The sequence below is a fragment of the Phyllostomus discolor genome, chromosome 5 (assembly GCF_004126475.2).
Source record: "Phyllostomus discolor isolate MPI-MPIP mPhyDis1 chromosome 5, mPhyDis1.pri.v3, whole genome shotgun sequence".
NCBI classification, from domain to species: Eukaryota; Metazoa; Chordata; class Mammalia; order Chiroptera; family Phyllostomidae; genus Phyllostomus; species Phyllostomus discolor.
Window position 1 is genome coordinate 125,177,922 of NC_040907.2, and position 18,103 is coordinate 125,196,024.

General features: G+C 52.4%; 1 protein-coding gene and 1 pseudogene across 4 annotated transcripts in view; one reads left to right on the plus strand and one right to left on the minus strand.

Annotated features, from left to right (window-relative positions):
* Nucleotides 1-18,103, minus strand: part of CDH23 (cadherin related 23) — a 410,614-nt gene that overhangs the window by 235,868 nt on the left and 156,643 nt on the right. For all 4 annotated transcript variants that reach the window (XM_028511340.2, XM_036026831.1, XM_028511341.2 and 1 more), the window contains exon 7: nt 3,546-3,740. In XM_028511340.2, coding sequence (XP_028367141.1) covers nt 3,546-3,740 — 195 coding nt within the window. The remainder of the gene's footprint in view (nt 1-3,545; nt 3,741-18,103) is intronic.
* On the plus strand, nt 5,687-5,803 carry LOC114498156 (annotated as a pseudogene).

Genomic DNA, 18,103 nt, shown 5'->3' on the forward strand with positions numbered 1-18,103 from the left:
GAAAGAACTCACACTGATCTCTGACCTGTGCAGGAAACACAAACAGCCTCCAAGGCCCAGCGAGAGGTGGTTTGTCCGATGTCACAAACGGGGCGGGGAGTGGGATCCAGTCTCCTGCCTGCAGCCCAGGCTGGGCCTGACCCCCTGATATCTGGTGGGTAGGATGACCAGCTTGGGGTAAAGGTGGTGCTGTCCTTGGTTTCATGACTGGACTCAGCCAGAGGGCCACTGCCCCTTTCCATTCTCACTTCCTGCCCCCTTTCATCCCCGGGCATCAAGAGAATGACGAGGACGGGGGCTCTTTAGAAGAAAGGCCCTTGACCCCAGAGGCTACTCTGGGACCTGTGTCCCTGCTCTGCATTCTGGGTTTACTGATCAAGTAATGTTTCCAGTAGAACCAGTAGGGGGAGCTCCAGGGCCTGTGACATTTGGGGGACTCCGGGAAGGAATCCTGAGAGGTCACAGGCCATCCCCCTGTGGCCAGGCAGGCAGTGCTCACACCCTCCTAGTTAGGTGGAAATTTACTCCTATGAAAGCTCACCAAGAAAGGAAACCTGAAACCTGTATTTTATTACCTTAAAATACACATCCCACTTAAATAGCCCACTATGATCGAATAACAATAGTTAACAAGAAGAGCAACTGCACGCTGAGTACAGTTACATCCCAGGCACCGTGCAGGCACCTCACTTGCTTGTGTGGGTGCTATGCGGGCGTTCATCAGACGAGTTCACAGTGACTCAGAAAGGTCATGTTAACTTGTTCCGAGTCACACAGCTGGTAAGTGTGTAGCCAGGACTCAAACTCAGGTCCTCATGACATACAAGTCTGCCCTTAACTTTCTTGATTTGGGGCCTGCTAGCATAAGAGGCTCAGTCTCTGACCTGCTGGGTCACCTTGAAGAAGTTCTCTTCCCTGTGGAAGTCTCAATTTCCCTCCGTGAGATGAGAGGGCTCAGTGAAATGAGGGACCTTGGGCTTGTAAACTCTCTGGTCTGGGATTTGAGGAGTCACTGTCCTTGGCTTCGACTCGCCTCGGCTTGTCTGGGGCGACCTGAACAATGCAAGGCAATCCCCACCTCACAAACCCAGTGCGTGCTCCTCCCCTCCACTGATTGGGCTGCAGGCCCTTCAAGAAGGAAGGGCTGGTTGTTTTAACAGTCCTCAGGGTCCGCTAAGGAGAGAGCAAAGGGCCTTTGGGGCTGAAGAGTGGGAGCAGCAGTGGAGGGCAGAGTCTGGAGGCAGGAGGCACTGGGCAGAGGGGCCACCAGGGAGACAGCCTGCCAGGCTCCAAAGTCATGGTGTCCATGGCGAGAGCTCTCGGCCAGCGACCACCAGGCAGCCACGGCCAGAGGGGGAGGCCTGGCAGGAGGTCCCTGGACCTCTCGGGCAGGGCCTGCAGAGGCTCCGGTTTGCCATTACCAGGCTTTTGTTGGCAGCTGGCCTTCTCCAGTCTGGCATGGGCTCTCCCCGTCCCACACCATGGCTGCAGTCCTGCCCTGCCAGAGATGCCCACGTCCAGCCTACCCCGGACTCCTTGGCTGGAGAAAGGGGACGGCAGTGGGTACTTCTGGAAGGGCAGGCACCTCACCAGAGCTGTCACTCTGGGGCCTTTGGCTCTCAGCAGCTTGTTCCCAGGGGGGTCCTCATGTTTCCCCACCCAGTGGTGGCTGGAGCCCACACTGCTCCCTGCAAGGCCACATAGGAAAATCTCCTTGGGGGACATGTCCAGCGGCTAAGGGCACAGTCCCAGCTCTGAAAGGGACCTGTGAATCAGGGGTGGGGGACTCATTGGGACGAAGGGAGTTCTGTGCCCCTCCTGTTCTGCCACTTCAAGGCCTGATTGCTGGGAGATTAACAGTAATTTAACTGTATTCACCATCCCAGCTTGAGCCCAGGCCTCTCGACAGGCTCCCGCCACCCAGGTCCATGCCTGTGCCTGCTCTGGTCTCTCCCCCACCGTCCCCAAGCCGTTTTTATGGGGTATGAAAATTATTCCATGAGGACAGGTTCATCATGTTGCTGGGCCCAGGTGTGGTAGGAGGGCACCACTCACATGTGGGTGCCAGGGAGAGCGGAAGGGTATGGGTACGAGCAAAACGCCACTTCTGGCCTCACATGTGCCCCCGATCCCGGAAGTCAGCTTTGCAAATATCAGCACACAGCTTCTCCAGACAACTAGCTCTTGACCAGGGGAGAAGCAGGGTGTTGTCTGCAGTGGCTCTCCAGGGGCCACTGCAACTTGAGCAAGTCTGGGGGACCTCATATTTCAAAACCAGGCCTTGGACTCATGCAGTGTGTGTTTCCCAGGGATCTGGGCTTTGTGACCTGCCAGGTGGAGCCCCCAGCACTACTGGCAACCCCCACCACACTGGCATGGAGCCAGGGGGTAGAGGCTGTGTGTCAGGCAAGTGGGTCCTGGAGAGTCTAGAGCGCAGGTGGCAAACACAAGGCCCGAGGGCGAATCCGGCCCTCCACCTTGTTTTATCTGGTTTGGCACCTTGTTTCTACCCGGCAGCAGCACCGAGCTCCTTGCCCCTAGTTAAGGAGCAGTTACATTGATATAGTCCTAAAGTTACATCTGGCCCTTTGAAGGCAACCTCGAGGCTGACATGGCCCCCTGTGGAAATGAGTTTGGCAGCCCTGGTCAAGAGGGACTCCAGCAATTTGTTTCACCCTTGACCTGAGTTTGTAAACAAATCTACTCGCCTTGCTACCAGCTGAAGGCGCCAGCTGTGCCCAGAGACAGTGGCCAGGGGCTAGAAAGAGAGGAGTGCAGGGGTAGGATCAGGTTTAGGGTGTGGTCTCTGCCCCCAAGGCCCTAGCAAACAGCTGGCGACAAATGAAAATGGCCGTGGTGTTCTGGAGACTCAGAGCCTCAGGTCACGGGCACCGGCCCAGGCACCAGACAACCTGGTTCCGGGTTCTGGCTCCCCCACTATTTGCTGCTGTGAGTCTCAACAGTGTGAGACATAAAATGGGGTGTATATTTCCATCGCATCGCCTCTCCTGACTGACTGGTCCTGGACTGCGCGGGGCCCAGCTCGGCGCTTGGCACGGACGGGAGTCCCTACTGAGTGTCGGCTTTCTAGAGCGGCAGCCAGGCCCCCTCTGCCTCCAGCGTGTTGGGTGGTGTCAGGACCAGTGGGGGTCATGCCCCTGTGCTGTGCCCCAGACAGCAGAGAGGTCGTCCTACACCGTAATTGTCCTGTGGGGTTCCCAGGGCAGGTGCTGCAGCCCACCTGCCGGGTGACTGTGGGCAAGTTCCTGAATGGCTCTGTACCTCAGTTTCCTCATCTGTGCATCAGGTATCTTCATAATACTTACAGCACAGGGTTCTCATGAGGCTTAATGAAGACAGCCCATCTGCGTGCTTGGCACAGCACCAGGGACACAGCCCGAGCCCTCAGTAACATCGGCTGTCATCATTATCACCGCTGTCACTAACGTCATGACTACAGAGCCCTGAGGCGTAGGTTCTGTCACTCCCTTCAAGGGCGGGAGGAGGCCACACCTGGTCGCCGGGACCCCAGCGTGGCAACTCACCGTGGCGTTGACGGTGAGCTGGTAGGCCTGCGTGGTCTCGTAGTCCAGCTCCTGGATGACCGTGACAATGCCGCGGGCACTGTCGATGGCAAAGAATGGGGAGGGGGGCTGGAAGGAGTAGAGGACGCTGCCCCCTGCGCCCAGGTCGGGGTCTGTGGCATTCACGATGAAGATGGGCGTCCCCACCGGTGTGTTCTGGGGTGAAGCAAAGCAAACAAAAGGGTGAGTGGAGCTCGGAGCAGCTGCCTTCATCAGTGACTATTCCCCCAAAGCCCGTTAACCACGTCCGTCCAGCCAACCAGGCCCGCAGCCTTGTCATTTTTATTCTAAGAGGGTTCAGAGGAATTTAAAATGCAGTATCTATTTTTTTTTCCTTTTTTTGATGGCCTCCTGGTGGCTATAACAGCACCAGTTCCAAAGATGATCTGCTCATCCTGGAGTTCTGGATGAGAGCCTTTCAGTCCCCAAACCCCTGCTTCTCGGCAGTTTTGCTTCCTCTGTTGAGCACGCCCCGCCTGCCCGAGCCTCAGGCCCGGACTGCTCTGGAGGACACCCGCCAGTCTCCCTGTTTCAAGGGCAGGGAGCTGGGAGGTGTGTGCTGTGGGCATGTGGCAGGGGCCCTAGGGGCTTGGCCTGGCACCACAGAGGTTACCTGTGGTGTCAGGTGACCTCTAGGTTTGTCCCTGGGGTGGGGCACACACACAGCATCCCTGGGCTGTGGCAACCTGCCATCAGAGGGGCCCACAAGGCCTGCTCAAATGTCACCACGTCCTGGGAGCCTTCTGTGATTTCCTCTGCCATATAACATGTACAGACCCCTGTCGCCTTCTGATTTGGGGTCTCTGGTTAAATGCAACTTCCTCTGGGCAGGGCAGTCCCCCTCTATAGACCCCCACCCACATCATGTTTATGTTCAGGGTCCCCCACGTTTCTATTATTCCTCGGTCAGTGCCTGTTTTCCCCCATCGCCATGTGCTCCTCGGAAGCCAGGGGGCTCTATCTGCCTTGCCCAGCACAGTGCTGGGCCCGTGTCAGACAGTCGATAAATACCCGCTATGAAGACGTGAGGGAGTCTCTGCGAGCATGCAGCACATTATATTTTGAGTATCTGTTTGCATCCCCTGCCCAGCTGTCAGCTTTCATCACTGCGGCGCCTGCCGCAATGCCTGGGTGGCAAGCGTGCCTGCTAACTGTTGGATGGGTTAATTTATTCATAATTTAGTGAGCTCTGGACACATCTGAGGACAGGCAATCTAATGAGGCCCTTCACGGAGATGAACGGTAAAAAATCTCTGCTCTTGCAGACTGACTGCTAGGTGCCAGGTCCTGTGCCGGGGGCTGCATCTGTGACACGCAGCTTTCTGGGCGGGAGCTATTGCCCTGTTTTCGAAAAGGAAGCTGCGGTTCAGGGAGGTTAAGGAGCTTGTCCAAGTCACGAGAGCTAGGCAGTGACGAAAGGCCTCGATTCAGGTCTAGCCCCTGACCTCAGGCTCTATACTAAACACTTCTCTAAAATATTGATGGCTGTTCTTTCCCTAACTCTTCCGTGTGACGCTAAGGTCAACTGCCAGCATAGGTGGCACCTGTGAGCCAGGAGTATGGGACCGACTGTAAGCTCCCTGAGGGCAGAGACACAGTATTTCTGGTCCTCTGTGCTCTTTTTACACTGGGACAATGACTGGGTCCCTTCTGACACCTGCAGGGCTCTTTCCCACAAGGGCATCTCTGTTGCTGCCTCCTCTCCATGCTGCTGGCCACGACCAAGGCCCTGCCTCACTGCTCTGGGCAGCTTCTTCCTTGTGGACCAGGTGTGGGCGCACCAACAGCCCCTCTCCAGGGCTATCTGTTTGAGGTAAGGAGGTCCTTAGTCAGGTCCCTAGTCAGGCTGGAGGGGGGCCCCAGGGGAAAAGCTGTGCAGTTGCCACGGCTTCTGACTGAATGTGCGGGTTCTCTCCATCACCAGGCAAGTGTCGGGCTCAGTGCAGGGGCGGTTGCTCTCCACCCAGCACTGAGGACCGGAGGCGGACGGGGCAGCTCCTCTCCTCCACAACGTGCATGGCCCCCCAGTGCCCTTTGAACACAGCGCAGGCCCTCACGGGCTGGACCTGCCTCTGACCTTTATACTTTATTTCCTGGCAGGTATGGCTTCTTGGCCTTTTAGCTAAGATCATGTCTAGTATCTGTTCTTATCCGTTTAATATTCCCTGGCAGGTAGAGCTATTTGTACTTCTCAAATCCAGCAGGCTCCCTCACATCTCTGGGTTTCCAAAACTGCTTTCCTTTGCTAGGTCTGCCTCCTCAGTGCTGTGGCTTGGGAAACAGACACTCTCCTTTCCCTCCAGAAGAGAATCAAGTGTTCGAGGAGGCAGAAAGGACCAGTGCTAGGATTCCTGGGATGGACAGGTCTCGGCTGGCTGGAACCCCAGCCTTGCTGTGTGTCTTTGGGCTAGTTGCTCAATCTCGCTGACCCTCCATCCCCTCTCTGCACACTGAAGTTAATAACATCGCATATGAAACATACAGGAACTCGTAACTGCAAACTTCCTAACATGTAATAAGTGCTTCAAAGATGGCAGTTGTGATTTTATTGTCTGAATACCTTCTAGAGGACTGCAGACAAGAACACACCTTCAAGGGTAGGGCAGGGTGGTATCAAGAAGCACCGTGAATTTTAATGATACTGTGCTGGGAATTCCTTGTCTGCACCGAACTCCCAGATCCACTGAGTGCCCTGTTCTGCCTCCACCTCCCCATCCATTTGCCCATCCTACGGTGACCTCATTGTGTTCCCAGGCTCCCTTGCTGGCTGGCTTCTGACAATGAAGGTGCTGGTAAGAGCTCAGAGTTTGGGGAGGTGTCAGTAAGAGAAGCAGTTTGGGGTGTTACTTCCCTACTTCCCCTGGTTCCAGCCCAGCAGCCCCTCCTCCCTAGCCCCAGCTTTTGGTGGCCTCTGGCAGCGCTATCCCCTTCCCTTCCCTCTTCAGCCCCAGGGGCAGTAGGAGCCTCCCACTGCTGCTAGTCTCTGGTACCTTAGCATCTCTTAATGCCCCCCAGCCATGCCCACCCCTCCTCTGAGCACCCAGGCTCTGTCTCTTCACCGAAATGCCTTTATTGGAAGTACTGAGACGAGCTATTTCCTGGGGGATCCTCATGGATACAGGGACTCTGCAAATACTTCTCCAGAGCCACCATGTGCAAAGCCCAGGGCTGAACTAGCCCAGACTAGTGCTGGGCTCAGTGAAGCCAGCCTCTACCCTGCCAAGCCACAGCAGTGGTACTGGTCTTAAGAGATCTTTATGATGTTCTCAGCTAACCTACGGTTCTCTCTCTGCCCCCCCACCCCGCCCCCCAACATGCACATGTCACGTGAGTGCCAGAGTCAGCCCCATGCTCCAGAACAAAACACTCCATTAGGACCTGTGGTCCTGCCACGAGAGGGAGGGACATGTTCTGATTTCACAGTGCTTCCGACACACCCCAAATGGAGCCAGCGCCCAGTGCTGTAGCCCCTGCCTTGGGGAGGAGAGGACACTTCACCCTTCCGTACTGTATGGTCGCTGTGAAGGGCCCCTGATCAGATTTAAGAGCATGATCCAAGAAGACAGAGGAAAAGGAAGAAAAGAAGGCATGGTCCTGTGTCTGACCTTCTTGGCTTTTATGTTTCATGCCCTGCAGTGCAAACCCATTTAATTTCTGCATAACTTAGAAAATGTTTCAAATAGGCCTGGCAAAGAGCCATTCATATTCTTAGGAGGGACAAGCCATTGGAGAGAAGAGAATGCTGACTTCCTGCATTTCAGGTCCTGGGCACCATGCTCTGTCAGGGAAATGAGGTGTGAGGGGACAGTCATCCATCAGTGCGCACCAGGGGCTCCTCCGAGCACCCAGCTGCCGTTCCACGGAAACGCACAGATGTGCTCACGGGTCTACGCAAGCAGATTTCCTCTGCGGCTCCAGGTGCACCTGGCATTCCAAGTACACCGCAGGCAGTAAAACTTGGTGGCTCAGAGCATGGGCTCCAAGTTTGAGTCCCTGCCTTTCCACTCATTGGCTGGAGACCTCAGGCACATGCTGTTAAACTTACTCTTTTGGCCTCAGTTTCCTCAAACAAAGAAAAATGCAAAAATGCAGCTAATCACAGTGCTTACCTCCTAGGGTTGTGAGAAAGATTACATAAGATAAGGTGTGGGGGAAAATAAAAGCTTCTTGCTGAGCCAGGCACACAGCAATATTGAGCAATACTCAATAAATGGTCGTTGCAATTATTATTATGGTAATAAAATACCATCACAGGCAGTCTGAGATGAGTCCTATTTAAAGGGGGGGGGGGTATCAGAACCAGTGTAAGCAGTCAATCTCTTCACCATGAACTTAGACAAATGGGCATTTTAAAATTCAGGAGAACATCTCAGTTGACTGGTTCACGATTGATGCCAACAGGGTCACAGTAGGAGGACCCGTGGAGACCCTCCCATGTGGGTTTGGAGAGCCTATAAGAGGAGGGGTGGGGTCTGATGCAGGAGTCAGCAGGTGGGGTCTGGAGGGCAAGAAAGCTCCTGAACACAGCGGCTAGGCCTGACCACACACCACTCAAGAAAGGCTTAAAGTAGGAGCTGGAAAGATTATCCATCTAGCTGCCCCATTTTACAGATGGGAAAAGTGAGGGTTTGTGCCTTTCTCTAGGTCTTAGAGGTGGCTAAGAGCAGAGCTGTGACTGGAGATCAGGTGCTTTGGCCCATGTTAATGTTTTTGTCACCCACCCAGAGATGCCCACCACTGCCTTCCCATTCACCCTCCTTCTAAGTAAAGATGTTCTTCATACCCTTAGCTTTCTCTGCTCAAAGGGATGGATCTAGGTGGCCATGTTTGTACCAAGTGACTTCAGACCCAGGCCACATCTGATTGGTCTGGGCATGACCACCTGACTCTAATAGTCCAATTAGATGGGACATTGTAAGTTAAATCAATTTTCTGTGGGAACCTGGAGAAGAAGATTCTTATTATCTGGTTAGGGCTGGTGTGGGTGCCATGACAGTTGATGCCACATAGAAGCCACAGGTGGCAGGATGGCGGAGGAGCCATGGGCAGGCAAGAGGGTGCCCATCTCGAGAAGGATGAAGCACAGTGACGGAGAAAGACAGAGACAACCGGCTCTGGGAGTCCCCCTACCCTGGTCTTCATAGGTCCTGCCTGGACTTCATTTCCCCTCCCTGGCTGTGGTGCTGAAGCCAGATCTATTCTGTCCTTCCTGTGTGCATACCCCCTTTGCTCACACTGGCTTCTGTGGGTCTCAGCTTCTTACTCTCCCCAGTCCCCCAGAATGCATTCATCCCCAGGCAAAGCCCCCCTCATTCCTGAAGCCTTGACCCAGACTCTCCCTTATCCTCTCCTGCTGGATTCTACCTCTTTAATGTCCACAGCTGGACCACAAAAAGCAAAGCTCCTGGCCACTGACCCTAGATTGTGAAGGGCATAGGAGGTTATAATGGGGAGAATAGAACCATCTGGATGAATGAATGCTGGCTCCTTCTTCTTCTTAAGTGTCTCTTTTAAATATGCAGACCACTTAGGTCACTGCGATGATAAGCATGCAGCCCTGACTGGCGTAGCTCAGTGGGTTGGGTGTTGTCCAGTAAACCAAAGGCTTGCGGGTTCAATTCCTGGTCAGGGCACAGGCCTGAGTTGCAGACCAGGTCCCAATTTGGGGTGTGTGAGAGGCAATTGATCAATTTTTCTCTGGCATATCAATGTTCCTCTCCCTTCCTTTCTCCCTCCCTTCCCCTTTCTGTAAAAATAAATAAATAAAATCTTTTGTAAAAAATGATCAGCATGCATGTGGGGGTGGCAGAGGCAGGCAAGGGACAGCCCTATCATGGGCATGACGCAATCAGCCACGACAGGCCTGGAGGAGAGATGCTCCTCAGAGCTAGTCTCTGCCCGCCTGGAGACAAGGTGACGGGGGAGAAGGTGCCTGCCCTTATGGTGCCTGGGCTTGGGGTTCAAGGTCTACAGAACCATGACCAGAGTGAGCCTGGGCCATGGAGGCAGGGCCAAAGGCACATTTCAGCTGTAGGGAGGGCTCCCCCACTGTAGGGCAACTTCTTTCTGCATATTCATTGTGCAGACTGGCTCTGGGTCCGCCTTCTTGTTGGAAAGGAGCAGCTGGTCTTTGGAGGAAAGGCCCCGTGGAATGTGATCACTCCACTTCTGAGGCCGGCCTCTGGGCCCACTGCTGCGCGCCAGCTCTGCTTCCCGTGCTCCTTCCCCATAGCCCAGACCCACCACTCCCTCGTGGCTGCTGGGTAACTTCAATGGAAATCTCCCAAAATGCACCACTCATGCCTCCTGGGAGCCAGGGAGTGTGTATAGGCATGATCCCCTTACACCTTCCCACTTGTGCCCCCCAGCAAGGGGCCCACTGCAGGCAGGTGGCAGACAGGGCAGACCCCTGCCTCTTCCAGGTCCCATTTAAGCTCCATGTCATTTCTGATGGACCTGCTGTAAATGGGCCACCCTGTGCAATTCACAGACAAATAAATCTTTTCCCTACTCCCGAGGTGACAAGGGAATAGACTCTGGGAAAGTTCGGCCGTGCAAGGGATCTTGTTCGTTAATAATAATGATAAATAGCTCACTTCTCACATGCAGTGTGAGTTACATTACACTCTAGGCTTCTCCCGAGGTGGCTCGGGGCGCTGACTGGAATGTGTGGGGGTGTGTGTCACGCACCGAGGACGAAAGAGGGCCAGACAGAGAGGCAAAGAGGGGGGGCAGAGAAAACGGAGATGGAGGGAGTGTGAAGGAAGGGGAAGGGGAGAGCAGGGCGAGGGAGAAGGGAAGGGGACAAAAAAACCCAGGATGGGGTGGTGAGAGGGGCAGAAATGGGGGCCAAAGGGGAAACGGGGATGAGGCAGGGAGTGTATGAGAAAAAAGAGAAGGAAGGAAAGTTGAGGAGCAAGTGGCAAGTTAAAGGGGAAAAAGATATTACAGGGGCAAAGGCGTGGCAAGAGAAAGGAAGACAGGAGAAGGGAAAGTGCAGCCGTACCCTTTCGAGGTGTAGCCCCCATGAGGTGTGTTCTGTGCTCTTAACCAAACCTCAGCAACCGGCCCCACCACTTCCACCGTAGGTGCCATCTCCGAAGGCATTATTAATATTTATGGACTGTGTGCTAGATGCTGCCACAGTCTTTCATATCTTATTATAAAGCCTGTTATAAAATGCATTAGTAATAAATTCCTGACAGATAGAGTTCTGACAGGGTGTGGGCGCCTCTGTGGATCCGAGGTAGGAACGGACCCTCCTGGAATGCATTTTTGCCGCTCAGAAGTTGGGCTTCTGGTCTCTGAGGTATGTTGGGGAGGGGAGAAATTAAGTATCTCGTCCAAAGTTACACAGCTTGTAAGTGGTAGAATCAGGATTTAAATTCAGCTTATCTCTGTGTCCCCGGACCTCGGGGACCCCAGAGATGAGGGTGGAGAGTGGGCTCAGGGCCCCTCTCAAGAGGGGCTGATTTATTCACTTCCCTCTGTGGAAGGACTAGGGGTGTTAGATTGCCTGAATTAGAGAAGAAAGGGTGAATGGACAGCTTTAACCCCCCAAAACTTTCAGCAGGAAGAGGGTATCTCAAAATGGGCATACTTCCATGGGGGATCGGGAAATACGCTCCCACTGTGATAAGAAGAGGTAAAGTCAGAGGTTAATGCCTTTCTGACCAGGGGGAGCCTGGGGCAAACAAGAGGCCTTTGGTCTCCGCTGCTGTGCTGCTGCGTGCCAAAGCTGGCACATCCTCACTGGTGGCTCTGGAGGCGGGGCCTACTGGGGTGCCTGGGGAGAGTGCCACCTCCACACGGGAAGGTGTGTGGAATGCTAACCCCCAGGGGTGGGAGGGTGGGGAATGGAGTCTATGTAGGTGAGGGCTGTATTTCTTTCCTAACTAGGCAATGAAGCATATGAGGGCACTAGCTGAGAGCCAGGGCCAAAGAGAGAAATAGTGCAGGCAGAAGAACCAGGAGAGGCAGGCCCTGAAGAATGTCTCAGGTGGCCCTATTTCGGTTGAGGAGAGGGTACAGACGTGTGTGCACAAAGCCACACCTATACATTCTAGCACCTCTCTGTGGAAGAGTCAGGAAGAGGTCACTCATATTACAACACCCCTTCTTTCGACCAGAACTTGCTCTCTCCTGGATGAGGAGTGCTGCTTCTACAAACGGTGCTGGATCTGCTCTGAGAGCCAAGGCAGGCTGCTAGGTGGAGGGGCCAGCTCTGTGGGCAGAAGAAGCCCCAAGGGCTGGGTTCAGAGACCCGGACACCCAGACGTGGCTTGAGCACCTCCTGTGAGTGGGTCTGGCCTCCCCAGCTGTTCCACAGAGCCAGCTCAGCGCTCTCCTAACCCTGAGCCGCTCCTCCTTCATAGCCTCTAGCTGTGTGCTTGCTGCCCAATCTGAATCCCAGGGAGGCATTCGTCAAAGTGCTTACCTAATGCCCCTCATGACTTCCCGATGCCCTCGCCTGCTGGAGTGATCTTGGACTTACTCTCTCTCTTGGGCTTCCTACTTGTCAGTTACCAGGACCTGTCGATTCTTCCTTCAACATTCCCTAAGTCATTCCTTTCTCTTTGCCATTTACCTCGGCCACCTATATGGTCTGAGAATGGTCGTTGATACATAGAAGGCATTCAATGAACGTTTTAACACAATCAGAACTTCCTGTTAAATATGGCAGGCTGAATACATGCATTTACTTTTGTTTTTTGTCCAAACCCTTCATCAAATGACACCAAATGACAATATGGGAATTAAAAATGCATAAATCTACAAGGGAAGAAAGAATAGGAGAAAAGATGACAATGGATGAGAAATGCCAACGAAATCCTGGAAACAAAACAGAAGTAACTGAAAACTGCCTTACAGAGAGAGGAAAGCCAACGGGCTGGTGTCTCAGAACCCCAGAAAAGCTCGGGACCTGGTGACACCAGGTGACACCGGAAACTGATGAATGGCTACAAATTTCTAAGAAGAGTGGTCAGACTCCCAGATGCCTTCCCCAGCTCTTGCAGGAGACAGGATGTGTGCTTTCTGGAAGGGTGGGGGTGGGGGGGATTAATCAGTCTCTGGACTCAGACAGTAAGCTGGACAAGGCACAGAAAATGGGGTGGCTAAGTGAAAATCTGCATCTCTCTTTCACCCCTACCCCTGATCAGTCCTTTTTAGCCAGGCAGAGGACAGGGAAACTGGCCCAGGAGAAAGTACCAATGTTAATGCGTTGGAATTCCCACAAAGAAACAGCTGGTTCCTTACCTAATTATCCCACAGTGAAGCCCACTGGTTAATAAGCAGCCCCCGACCCTACCATGCCCAAACACTCACAGCGAGCCTCTAGGCAGCCAAATGTGGGCTCATTCTTAAATATGAACAGACAACTAAGCATTAAGAAACATTTAAGAAGAGCCTTTAATGTAAAAGACAGCAGCAGGGTGGGGTGGGGGGCAGAGAGTAAAGATAAAATAATAAGAATCTTAAATGTCCTCAGAGAGATAAGACATAGCATCTTTAAAATAAGAACATTCCAAGAGAAAAAAAGAGAGCTATTAGAAATGTATTAGTAACAGTGTTGGAAGATAAAGTAAAGTAAATTTCTCCAAAAGTAGGACAAAACTCAAAGAGACGGAAAAGGGGGGGGGGCGGGATAGTGGGGGAGTAAGAAAATCAGAGAAGCAGTTCAGAAAACTCGACACCCGGCCAACAGCGATCCCAGAGACAGGACACAGAACAAACAAAGGGAGGAAATTAGCCATGAAGTAAGGTGAGAAAATCTCCTGGATCTGAAGGACATGTTTCCAGATCAAAAGAGACCACTATCTATCTAAGAGAGACACACAGCATAAAACTATGAAGTTTCAAAACACTAAGTACTTCTTTTTTTTTTTTATTCTAGAGACTCTCGAAAAGAAAACAAAAGACTACATTCAAAGGATAAGGAATCAAAATGACATCAAAGTTCTTAACAGTTATACTACAGGTTAGAACACAAGAGAGAAATTACTTCACAGTATGAGGAGAACCATTTTCATTCTAGATATCTATACCCAGCCAAACTATCAACAAATACAAATGGGGAATAAACATATTTTTAGAAACAAAGTAAAAAAAATTAGCTGTTTTTCAGGAAATTATTGAAGGGTGTATTCCACCAAAATGAGGGTGCAAACAAAGAAAGAGGAAAATATGGGTCCCCTGCAATAGGGGATCTAATATAGGGGGCAAAGAAACTCTCAGGGTGATTCCCCTCGCCTCCCCCATGCCCACCCACATCAGGCCCCTTTAGCCATTCAGCCTCCAGAACAGCAAGCAAGCCAGAGCACAGCACGTTTGGACTGGAGAAGAAGAATGTTGCCAAGAAAGACATGAACCAAATTTAAAAATCAATATACTTTTAATATACTGAGAGGAGGCATTTAATTATGTGAGGGATATTTGGGGATGAATAAGTGATAGGTTCGTAGAACCCTAAGCAAAAAACAAGAGAATTATTAATTCTAGAGAAAACAAAAAAAGGAAATATAATTACAGTGCAGTATGTAGCTCAACTGTGAATATTTACATAATCATAAAGATATATACATTAAATGCCTTTTGAGCTAAAAGGAGGGATGTAATTATGTTGGGAGAATGGGCAAAGCACATTAAGAGTGATTTGTGTATGTGTGCATGTGTTTGTGCATGTGTGCACACATGTACATGCATGTGTGCATGTGTGCAGCTGCATGTGTGCATGAGTATGTGTGCAGCACAGATGAGGTGGAGAGTGGTGGTAAAGTGTGATTCTCCTGCAGAGCTGCAGGTCAGTAGGTAGTGTCCAGAACTGAACAGTTTACAAGTGTGTGATTTGGAAATAAAAAGGTAACTACCAGAAATTGAACACAGTTGGGAATCAGGAGTGGGAAAGGATGAGGCAAAACACTACTGTTTTTATTATAAGCCTCACTTTACTATTTGACTTTTAAGCTCATGCATATATGACTTTGAAAAAATTAATACAAAAATTGAAAAAATGTGTCTCCAGAGCTGGACCACCGAAGTAGCCCCCCTCTTTTAGCCCTGACCCTGTCACTGAACCCGAAAAGCCCCTCCCCTAAAGCACTGATCCCCCACTTTATTTTTCTCCTTAAACACGGCTCCTCTTTTACCTCCAAGGCCAAGTCTCCTGGACCTTGAGCTTCACCACAGTCTGATCAAAGCTTCCCTCTCCAAACTCACCTTCCCTTTTTGCCCCACTGAGACCCCTGCATCTGTCGGACGGCTCTACATAGCAGCCCCAGAGGGTGGGCCCGCCTCTAGGCCTTTGCTAGTGGCGCTTCTGGCTTCTCCACTGGGTGACAACGCTGAGAGCATGTGTCGTCACCCAGTATAAGGGACTGGCACTCCCTGCCTCCCCAGAAGAGCCTGTTGGCTCCCCAGGTTTCTAGACACACATGTCCAGGCTCTCTCCCTGCCCCCTGCACATGGACTGTGGCCTTTACCCAGGTGATGCTAGGCATGCAGGGCTGGGAGGAACCTCCCTGAAGTTACATGGGGGGACTTCTTCTCAGAAGCTCCACTTTTAGAGCCAGGTGTGCTACCTGGGATTAAGGAGATCTCAGGCATTTTTCTCACCCCCTCCCCACTGCAGCATCCCCACCCCGCTCAGTGACCTTCCTGTATAATGAGTGACAGTAGAGTTCCAAGGTCCCCCCACAACCCAGTGCCACCTCCCATTAGCACCCACATTCCAGGGCTGTCAAGCACCTGCTCTCCTCCAGGCACCCTCTCCACCCTCTCACTTGCTGACTCGCAGGAGCTGATAGAGGGAATACGGGAAGCACGGGGCATTATGCATCACGGCAAGTGTACAGCTGGTAAGCCAGTCCAGCAGGTGGCTGAAGGCCACATGCAGAGAGAAGGGGACAGCAAGGCCAGTGATGGTGGAGCAGCCCTGGTGACCATGCTGGCCCCAGTCCCCAGGACAGGATGCTTCCAACATCAGGCAGTCCCACCCCTCCCTCAGGGCTGGGCATCCACCGCCCCCTGTATAGTGTGGGAGGGGTAACCAGAGTAGAGGCATGAATCCAGACCTCAGATGTTCGGTCTTACCCTCCCGCCCTTCCCCTACCCCAGAGGTTAATCTCATTGGCTCCTGGGAGCCTCCCCCCTCTCCTTCCCCCAGCAGGGACTTGGAAATCAGCTTCTGGAAGGATCCATTTAGTGGTGATTATCCACCATGCACATTGGCTTGACAGGAAAAGGCCCAGGAACAACTGTCCTGAAATGCTGGGTCACATTCTGACTCTTTAGGACTAATTTGCCTGACTTCCTTCTCTGTTGCTACAAAGCATCAATGCAAATGTCTGGTGCCTCAGTTTCCCCATCCAGGAGATGAGTATCTTAATCCCTTCACCCTCTTCCACACAGAGCTGCAGGGGAGATAAAATGAGTTGATGGTGGGAAAGAACTTTAAGAACTCAAATGCCAAAACAAAAATCACCACCTTCTGTAGAGGCAGAATATTCTAAGAGGAAACAAGAAAAAAAGAAAACTAGGAAAAAGTATGGTATGACTTATAGAAGGGTCTCCCTAAAAAGCTACCCTGGAGTCCAGATCTGGTCATCTGGTTCCCAGGACACTGTCCCTGCGTCTGGGCCAGAAACAGGGCTCAGCTGACACAGGAGGTGGTCTTGAGAACACACAGATTACGGAGGGTGGCAACCAGTACGTGCACTGGGTCTCCTGGAATTTTTTACAAATAAGAATAGACTTCCAGTTCGAGGGTAATAGCTTCCATCTGCCGAGCACTTCCTATGTGTCAGGCCCTGCTTCAAGCACTTTCCATGCAAGATCTTGTACAGTCCTCGTGGCAGCCTGTGAAACAGACACTGTTACTATCCCCATCCTCCAGGTGCCAGAGGCCATGTGGTAAGAAGCAGGAACACTGGGATGTGCACCCAGGTGAGCTGTTCCAGGGCCCGAGCATGCAATACTCTTCTCAGTGATACATGAGCAAAGTGTACCACATCCAGGGGGCAGGGGGATGGCCAAAGTGACCTTGAGAAATTGGGATCCTGCCATTCTGGCTAAGTGCCAGATCCTACCAATGACATTTAAGGGGAATGCCACGGAATGACTTAGGCCATCCAGGGGTTCCAGGCTCAGAAGGACCCAGGTGTCAGGTGTGACCAGGAAGGTGCTGGAAATGGAGGCATCAGTTATGGGGGTGGTCAAGGTCTCCCACCCATACATCCCAAATGTGTTTATGGAGCGACATAGTATGGGACTGAGCTGACCGCATGCATACTTTTTTTTCCAACAGAAAAATGATTATAAGCAGTTCCAAGCGATTCTTTATGGGGAAGAAAACAGACACCATGAAGGGAGGCTTTGAGGGAGCAGGGGCCTGAGGGGATTTGCAGTTGAGACTCAGCTCTACCCTTTACTTGCTGTGTGACTTGAGGGAAATTAGGCAGCCTCTCTCAGCCTGGGTTTCCTTATAGTGAGATGGGCATGATAGGAAGCCCTGCCTCATGGGGCCACTGTGAGGATTACAGGAGAAAACACACGGTCAGTGCTTAGGGCAGAACACGTGCTCGGTAAGTCTGAGGGGCCATCATACTGCGTCACCTCATGGGACGGGTATAAGGGTCTGTACACTGTAAAGCACTTTGAAAATGTTGCTTCCGGTGGGGAGGGTTGGGAGGGGAGGGGACACCTGTGAAGGCTGAGTCCTTGCTCTGCTCTCAGCAGGGTCAGAGGCCATGGTGGTGTGGGCAGGGGAGCCCTCCCTGAGGCATGTCCCCCCCCCCACCAACCCCATCCCACTGGAGCCCACTCTGGGTGTTCAGCATCTTTAGAGCTGCCTTGGGCTCTCTGTGCTCAGTTCCATGGCTCATGAGTGGGGCTCCTTCTCCCAACCCCCAAATTTGTCCCCCCACATGATGATGAATCATGCCAAACAAAATGAATATGCAAATCTCCTTAGGGCGGGCCTTCCATCTATGGAGAACTGAGACTAATAAATGGATTCTGAATAAGAAGACAGCTCAAGCAATGCAACTTCTGCTCATCTCTTCTCCTCAGCCCCTTGGGCTCCATCCACCGGTGTGCCCCTTTGTCCCCAGCCAGGGTGTGCATTCGGAAGGGGTGGACAGAGGAGGCAGTGGAGGCCTGCGCAGGCATGAGTAGTAGGTTAGGCCTGGGGTGGGTTTTTCCTCTCAGATCCCCAATCCCTAAGGCTACTGCTGCCAGCCCTTCAGGCGGTGTGATGTGGTAAGTGGAACCTGTCACTTGGAGCCGGGAGGCTTAAGGGCTGATGGCCTGCCCACCTGGTTGCTGGGGAGCTGAAGGCTGGTGAGGGCTGCGAGAGGGGGCTTGGTGGGCCCAGGGCCCAGGCAGAGAGAGGACGGCTGCAGGAACTCACTGGGCCCGGGGTGGGGGGGGGGGTTGGGAAATGGTTTTAGCATCAATAGTAGAGAGATTGGAATTGTCGTGGCCACAGAGGACTTCAGGAGTCACCCAGTCCGGTGCTTCTT